General features: G+C 36.1%; 2 protein-coding genes across 2 annotated transcripts; both read right to left on the minus strand.

Moving 5' to 3' along the window:
• Positions 1-1,661: 1,661 nt before the first annotated feature.
• Positions 1,662-4,853, minus strand: LOC128187443 (uncharacterized; the record flags this gene model as incomplete). Its single annotated transcript, XM_052857885.1, has 1 exon — positions 1,662-4,853. A coding segment is annotated over one exon (1,086 nt), but the record flags the coding sequence as incomplete, so codon positions are not given.
• LOC128187444 (uncharacterized) lies at positions 4,849-8,110 on the minus strand. The gene is made up of 2 exons (XM_052857886.1): positions 8,107-8,110; positions 4,849-7,583 (listed from the first exon to the last, which is right to left on the minus strand). The coding sequence occupies exons 1-2, from the start codon at positions 8,108-8,110 to the stop codon at positions 6,364-6,366; spliced, it is 1,224 nt and encodes a 407-aa protein (XP_052713846.1). The 3' UTR covers positions 4,849-6,363.
• Positions 8,111-9,330: the final 1,220 nt, after the last annotated feature.

Consider the following 9,330-nt stretch of genomic DNA (forward strand, 5'->3'; position numbering starts at 1 on the left):
CTTTGGTCTAAAATATGCGTGAAAATGGATAATTATTCATAACCTAGCGTGTTTTAATTTCAATGAATAGCATATTGTATTCAACCTCTATATATATATATATATTTATATATATATATATATATATATATATATATATATATATATATATATATATATATATATATATATATATATATATATATATATATGATGTATGCATAAAACAGGGAAGTTTAATGGGAATGTTCCCCCTCCAGATTGTTTAACAGTTTTTTATCTGAAATTCTTATTTTGGACAGTAATAGAAATTACATTGAAAATTGATCTAAAGAACCGACATTAGAGAGAGAGAGAGAGAGAGAGAGAGAGAGAGAGAGAGAGAGAGAGAGAGAGAGAGAGAGAGAGAGAGAGAGAGAGAGACTAAATACCATTCACCTGTTTACAAGAAGTAAAAATAAAAAAAAGTTCGATTTTTCAGTCATTTGCGAAAACCAGGATGAAGGCCACGTACTTGTATAAATTTTCCATTTCAGTTTAGATTTTTCATCCCTTCCCTCTCCTCTAAATATCCAACAATGCAATTTGTTTTTTATTTCGATTTTAAAGAATAAGATAAGGAAAAAAATCGGACAAAGTATAGACAAAAATGAACCCAAAAAATGATTCAACATATTACACATTATATCATAATAATGTGTAAAGTGTAGATTCCCGCGCTTACACGGGCTATCATCTAGTATATCGATATTCTAAACATTTGTTGTAATGTTGTATTTGTGATCATGAATAGACTTTATTTTTTAGAGCAAATGTGTGAAGAGTACATGACTATAGTAAACATCAAATTGATAATAAACACTGACCAAATATAATAAGAAGAGATTATTTCTAAAAGCGTTGATAAGGGGTTCAAGCTCATTTCAGGGGTTTATACCCCCCTTGATTTTGATCACACGAACTTAGAAACACGCGCGTTAAGTAGAGGAAGTTTTCATTATATTTATAACAAGGGTCTGAGGGCTTCTATCATATCTAAATGTGTCCATTTAGCTCACTATAACTTCCGTCATTTTTTAACTCTTCACAACGATATTGTGGTGAATAGTTGACCGTTATCTCCCTTTTCTTTAAAGTGTACATCAAACGAATTACAGATCAGTGCAGGATAACCTACATGTATAGGGAGGTAATAAGAAGAGATTATTTCTAAAAGCGTTGATAAGGGGTTCGAGCTCATTTCAGGGGTTTATATCTCTCTTGATTTTGAACACACAGTCTTTACTGATTCGAAAGTTGTCAATTAATGTTCCTACAAACTATTGATTCTTTAATTATCTTGATATTAATTAAAGTATGCCGATGATAAATTAAAACATATTTTCTGTTCGAGTACTCTCAGTACTTTGACGATTTTCCTTATTGGCCGTTAGCTTCTACTGGCCTAATGGCTGCTGTTAGTGACAGCTAACCAGCATGGTTATCATGCCGAACAATGGAGTGAACGTTTCATAATTTTGGTTTCATCATTAATTATGGATCGCCAATAAACATAATTTTGTTTTATAGTGTCTTGTATCTCGAAATAATTTTATTGTGTTGTCACTCGTAATAATGAGATCCATGTACATGTAAATGTAACTCGTTTATACACTTACAAGTAACAAAGATAAAGATTAAGATAAGGTTCCACTTTTATATACCATAAACACTCCATCAGAAAATCACAAATACATACATTGCATCAACTTGTACATACATGGTAAAATATACCTGCATCATAAACAATAAAATATCTTTGGCGTCTTGGGGGCTACTCATTTCAACCATCAAAATAACTACCTCTAACATCTAAAAACTAGCTACCACTATTACTGTGTACATAAAATAATCAATTCCAAGCTGATCTCGGAAGTACTACAAAGTGCCCGGGGCTGATCCCACAGGCTAAATAAAATCCGGGCTGATCCCAGAGAAGTACTACAAAGTGGCCTGGGCTGATCCCTGCAGGCATAATAAAACTCTGGGCTGATCCCAGGAGAGTAACGATGGTGCCCAGGGCTGATCCCTGTAGGCAATTTAACTCCGGGCTGATCCCAGGAGTAGCAGCATAACGATGGTGCCCAGGGCTGATCCCTGCAGGCAATTTAACTCCGGGCTGATCCCAGGAGTAGGACAAATGCCTGGGGCTGATCCCAGCAGGCAGCATAAAACTCTGGGTTTATACCGTAGATTTGACGCATTGCCCAAACTGAGAGGAGCAAGACAACCCATATCAACTACAATCTAAACTAAATACCAAACTATTGATTGTTCAAAACAATTATCTACATGCTACACCAGCCTAGTCTAGTTAACCAACCAAATTACCTATATGTTATATAAGATTATAATAACTATTTCAAATGTCACTAGAATTGACCTTGGGGGCAGAATTCCCCAAGGAATGACCACCAAATGAGCAGCCCCTGAGATACAGCCAGGGATGTTGATGGGGATGGTGGGCGGGTAGCTCTTGAACTCAAAGCGTTCACGCTGAAAACATCTGTATCAATACCAGACTCCCCCCTCTAGGCATCAATGCCCCTGGCTGCTCTCCCCTGATTGGTCAATTCAATACCGATACTAAACACGTCTCAAATTACATGATAACACATTGTCTTAATTACATGTATGTACCCGAATATTTTACTACAAATAGATAGCAGCAGGAATTAACTGGTGTATAAATAATAATTTAATCTACAATTAATTTTCAATTTATACACTTACAAGTAACAAAGATAAAGATTAAGATAAGGTTCCACTTTTATATACCATAAACACTCCATCAGAAAATCACAAATACATACATTGCATCAACTTGTACATACATGGTAAAATATACCTGCATCATAAACAATAAAATATCTTTGGCGTCTTGGGGGCTACTCATTTCAACCATCAAAATAACTACCTCTAACATCTAAAAACTAGCTACCACTATTACTGTGTACATAAAATAATCAATTCCAAGCTGATCTCGGAAGTACTACAAAGTGCCCGGGGCTGATCCCACAGGCTAAATAAAATCCGGGCTGATCCCAGAGAAGTACTACAAAGTGGCCTGGGCTGATCCCTGCAGGCATAATAAAACTCTGGGCTGATCCCAGGAGAGTAACGATGGTGCCCAGGGCTGATCCCTGTAGGCAATTTAACTCCGGGCTGATCCCAGGAGTAGCAGCATAACGATGGTGCCCAGGGCTGATCCCTGCAGGCAATTTAACTCCGGGCTGATCCCAGGAGTAGGACAAATGCCTGGGGCTGATCCCAGCAGGCAGCATAAAACTCTGGGTTTATACCGTAGATTTGACGCATTGCCCAAACTGAGAGGAGCAAGACAACCCATATCAACTACAATCTAAACTAAATACCAAACTATTGATTGTTCAAAACAATTATCTACATGCTACACCAGCCTAGTCTAGTTAACCAACCAAATTACCTATATGTTATATAAGATTATAATAACTATTTCAAATGTCACTAGAATTGACCTTGGGGGCAGAATTCCCCAAGGAATGACCACCAAATGAGCGAATAAAATGAGTGAAGCCCCCAAGCAAAGGAAAAGGTTAATTAAGTATTTGACATATAGTTATGGTGTAATAAAGTATTACACTGTTGTACAATGATGAACAATGAAAAAAAAAAATACAAATAGAATACATATATATTCCTATTGTTCCACTAACTATAAGATGACAAGCTTGATGGCGTAAAGCATTTAGTATGACCAGCTATGTCTATTACACAGTACATGGTGACGCATTGCACATGTTGTTTTGAGCGTTTTTGATTATTTGACGATCGGTACGAATGTATCTCACATAGCAATCAGATGACCATCTGCCTAGTTCTTTGATGACATGATCTTCAACGCCAGCTGCTGCCGCTGTAGTTGCTGCTCCGATGCGGAATGAATGACCCGAATAGTTCTGCTCACGAAAACTGCTTCTGCGCAAGAGTTCCCTAAGATGTTGAATGAATTTGTCTCTAGTTATGGGCAGGCAACAGTGTTCACTTTCGATAAACAATGGTGAAGATTGGTCACAAGCCGACAACTTTCGTGATTCCAGATACACAAGCATATTATGTACAGGTTTAAAATATACATTTTCAAAAATTGTGATATCTACGCCTTTAGAGAACGGATCTGTTTTAGAATTCCGTAATCTTAATACAAAAGTGTTGTTCCCATCATGAAAACTAACATCTTCTATTCTAACAAAATCTACAGAAGAAGCATTCTTACATGTAATTTCTCCACATCGAAGGAATCCAAAAAAGGCACATAAGAACATGCATTTTAACATCGAGTCAAAAGACGGAGAAAAAGCTCCGTTATCTAGCAAAATGACCAACTCTTTCAAAATCTGTACTGTTATAGGTTGACGCTTTACAACTTGATTTGTCTGGGATTTTTTAACACCTCTAAGAACATAATGCAAGCGATGACAATTATGTAATACATCACCTAAACCTGCTACAATGTAATAATAACGAATGCCAGCTAGATACAGTTTCATCGTTTCGTACTTCAGCTTTAGAACTGATTTACAATGAGATATAAAGTAAACAAGTGTGGTCTCAGTAATAGAGGGTAATGATGTTCTAGAACAAACTACGCCATTCATACACATAAAGGTAATAAAACACTGCAAAGCTGAACTGTAAGTCTGTTTCGTAGAAGTACTCAGAGAAGCATCTAAGAGTTCTGTCACTTGCTGGTCTAGACTGTCAACATCATAGAGTGATGGATACAAGGAGTTGGATTCGCCTCTGCTCCAGGAAGTAGAGCCCGGAATTTCTCCATCTGGTAACGAGAAAGTGCGTCAGCTATACAGTTTTTGTGACCTTCAATATGTTTGGCATGTAAAACATAGTGATTTTTTGCAGCATGAAACGTTAGTGTTCTCATTAATTTCATGATACTAGGAACTTTAGAGCGTCCTTTCTTAATTATTTCAACTGTCGCCATATTGTCACAATGAAATAGTATACGTTTCCTGTTCCAATTATGTCCCCACAGAAGACAAGCCATTACTATTGGGTAAAGTTCAAAGAAAGCCATTGATGTTTTTTCCTGCAATATTTCTACGGGGAAATCTCCTTGAAACCATTGGTTTTCATATGATCCTCCATATGAAATAGGAGTCGCATCAGTAAATAACTGCATATCTGCTGCCTCTGTTATGTTGTCATCGATAAAGAAAGACACACCATTCCAAGATCTTAGAAATTTGAGCCACATGCTCAAGTCCGCTCTACACATACGATCAATTTTGATATGGTAATGCAATGGTTCAACGGTAGTGGACAAGGCAATAAGGTGAGAAATAAATGAGCGACCTGGTAATATAACTCTGCATGCAAAGTTCAAGTGACCTAGTAAACTCAAGAGCTCTCTTTTAGTACATGATTTCTTGTACTGAAATGTTTCTAGCAGTTCTGTTATTCTGGTAAGTTTCTCTCTAGGTAATCTTGTTTCCATCTTTGCTGAATCTAAGTAGAGTCCAAGATATTCAATTTCATTACAGGGACTTTCTGTCTTTTTTGATGATAAAGGAATACCTAGTTCTTTAAAGATATTGAGAAATCTGTGCATAACTTCGAATGCGTCTCCCCATGGAGGTACCACTACCAGAAAATCATCTAAGAGATGCAGAACGTTGGAGATATCGAATACATTTTCCGCAATCCAGCAAACTGCTGTTGATAGATAGTCAAAGATCTTTGGACTTGAACGACTTCCGAACACTAATCTTTTGTAAAAATAATAATTGTCTTTCCACTTGATTCCATGAAACGGCCACAACTCCTCTAGAATGGGTATATTCTTGAAGGCATCAGTTATGTCTGTCTTAATAAGAAAAGATCCCAAGCCCAAGTGTTTTATGAGGCTAACTGCATCATCAATCTTCACGTAAGTCAAGGAAAATTCTTGTTTGTCTATCAAGTTGTTTAAACTCGGAATATCTTCGTTATCATGGGGAGCGGACATATCCACAATAAGACGTTTCTTCTTTGAATATTTTCCTTCGGCTACACCAATAGGGTTTATTCTATAGTTTTTAAAAGGTATGTCTCTAAACGGTCCCAAAAGATATCCTTTCTTAACTTCCTGTTGAATGAGGTCTCCAACACATTCTGAGTGTTTTTCAGCTGATCTTAAGTTTTTACATTCAAATGGTGTTTCTGGAATTGTCTGAAAACCGGTGTGAAAACCAAACTGCAAACCATTAATTAAATATGACACAAATTCTTTATCTGGATGATCTTTAAGCCACAAATGTAGTATGTCTATGTTGACAGGAGTATTCACAGAGCTCATGTAGTTGCCATCTACTTTGGATGGGTCTGAGGCCCCAAGTGTTGGGGCCAGTTGCCGTTTTTTGCTAAGGTACAATTCTGCCGAGCATGTTCACCTCTACAATCTAAACAAATATGAGCATTTCTACATCTAGATAGCTGGCATCCTCTTGTGCCATTAAAGTTGTTGCAGATCTCCTTTCCTGCATGATACAGTCTTTTCCTGCCATAGGAATCGACTTCTCTCTCCAGTTGCAATTTTTCTGTTTTCTGCGTGGCAGCCATAGCACAGAAATTTGTAAGATGAAGAGTGCTATGACAGTGTGTACAAGACTGTGCTTTCGCATTGGCAAAGATATTGCAGAATAGTGTATTGTTTCTGACAGACCAATCCACCATGATATTGTAAAATCTTAAATGAGAAGCTGCCATCAAACTAAACTGTCTATGATATTCATAGAATCCTTTTCCAGGGTATCTGGTTGCCATGTCGATGATGTCCCTCTCATAGAGATCCAGTTCGACTCGTCTCTGTGGGTATGCTTCACACATCACATTTTTATATATGCCAAACGCTTGGATGAATTCTCCAAGCGAGAGTGATCTTTGTAACCGATAATCATTTTTTTGCTCTGATTGCGGTTTGTCCTCTGTGGGCACATAATAAGGAATAAGAATTGAAGCTAAGTTTATGTCTTTACCTGCCATGATTTGTTGTCTTAACTGTGGAGAAATTGTTTCAACTAACGGAAGCGACTCAGCCGAGAACCCAAATCTTGTCCTTTTGTACGAAGGTGCTGGTTGTTGGTTCGCAATTCCAGTTGTTGTAGCACTAGGTCCACTCACTGATGAAGACATAGCTGCCATGGCTGAGGACAGAGTAAAGTTGGACGTATTGTTTACGTCGTTCGATGACGAATTCGCTTGGTTAGTCTGACCGCCGGATTGAATGTTATGATTAATTTCTGTGCTGACCGATGAACTCGTAGTCTGGGTGTTCATGGAATTCACACGCGATGTCAGATTTATCACGTTTTGCTGCAGACTCTGTACTGTAGACGAAAGCTTCGACACTAAGTCTATCATCACTCGCTGATCGCCGCCATTATTGTTTTGAACTGGGGCATCTTGGGAAGGGGCACCTTGCGCGTCCAGCGGGGATCCTGGTCTATTAATAGAATTCTCTTCCACCAACCGAATCAAATGGGATCGTTTTGCATTGCTTGGATAAATAATGCCGCGGTTATTCAAAGCTTGTTACATGATAACACATTTTCTTAATTACATGTATGTACCCGAATATTTTACTACAAATAGATAGCAGCAGGAATTAACTGGTGTATAAATAATAATTTAATCTACAATTAATTTTCAATTAAGATGACAACCGATACAATACGTCAGGATCTTGTTATAACAGAAAGATTTTTATTTTCTAAGCTATACACCTTCTTTCACTTTAAGTTTATTTGAATATGAATTATAATTTCTGTTACTTTCTGTAAACTGCAGTAAAACTTACAATATAGTCAAGACTATATCACAAATAATAAAAAATTGTACTGATAACCTTTACTTTATAATCGGGTCATTATTCTACAGGGGGCACTTTCTTCATGTAGAGTGTGCTCATTTTTATAAAAATGGCACTTATTCTTCAGGAAAACAAGGAAAAAAGGGTAATGTTTCTACGTAAAATAATGATCGGAGGTCATAATTCTACGTCCAAAAATGACCCCTTGTCATTAATCAATGGGTTTCATTATTCTACTTTACACATGACGTCCAATAGATCGAAATCTATTGTCCGGTGGCCTAATAGATCGCAGTCTTTTGACCGGCATTTCAATATAACGGTTTCAATAGTTAAGCAAAACTGCATACACATACAAAATATACGCAAATATTTAATTTGTAATAAAACAAAACAAAATTTCTTTTATTAGGTAATAAATACGTATGCTTGTTTGGCTGTGGGTTTCCGACTTTATCTTTTTCTGCATCTGTACAATTTGTTTTGTTTCAAACGATACAGTAACTAGTACTGATTTATTAATTTGTCAGCGACCCTTTTAGGCCTTCTTTTTCCTTTGTGGATATATTTTAAGGAAATGCCTAAACTGCTCAATATCTAATAGTTTGATAAGAGATCATTTTCAAAAATCAAAAATAAAGTATTAACACTTTTAATTCAGAAATATTTTTGTCTATTAACATTGAGCTTTCCTCTGTGGATCCATAATTGTTATATTTTGCATTACATTATGAATATTTAAACCAGATGCCTTTGAAGAAAGACAACTTCTCCACTCAAGCTGGTTATTTATCTTAAACATTTGTATATGATAAAAAAAGAATGATTTAATCTTTGGGAATGCATCGGTTGTGGGAAAAAATAATCAATTCAAGTAAGTTAAATTGAAAATGTCGATGCTAATTCCTGTATTGTAAGATGCTAATACATGTACTTTAAAGAATATGCATATGCTTTTGATTAGGTATTTAGAATGTTATATATCTTGAAATGTAGAGACCGAAATTAGCTTCCATTTAACTGAAAAGATAATTTTTAAAAAGATAGTCAGTGTTTGAAATTGATATAACATGCTTTTCGTGAAAACACGTGTTGTATCGTGACATTTTTTAGTTTTGGAACACAGTGTCTAGTCTAAAACAAAACGATTTCAGGACAATATTGTTTATTTTCATTATTTTAATCATAGATAGCTTCATGCATGCTTTAAATCTCGAAATGTAGCTACTTATACATTATAAACTTATCATTCACCCGTCGTTACATTTTTAACCTGCATTTGTTTTATATTTATGAAACTACATTTATTTCCATTTACCGAAAATATTTTACCCAGCCCAGATCAACTTTGACGTCCAAACATTTACAATAATTTTTTTTTCATGTACCCTTCTCAATGAATCATTATGATTAAGCTGGCCTACTACAGTTTGAACGACAACGTATCGATAAAATGTTTTCCTTTA

This window comes from Crassostrea angulata, chromosome 6, assembly GCF_025612915.1.
Source record: "Crassostrea angulata isolate pt1a10 chromosome 6, ASM2561291v2, whole genome shotgun sequence".
In the NCBI taxonomy this organism is placed as follows: domain Eukaryota; kingdom Metazoa; phylum Mollusca; class Bivalvia; order Ostreida; family Ostreidae; genus Magallana; species Magallana angulata.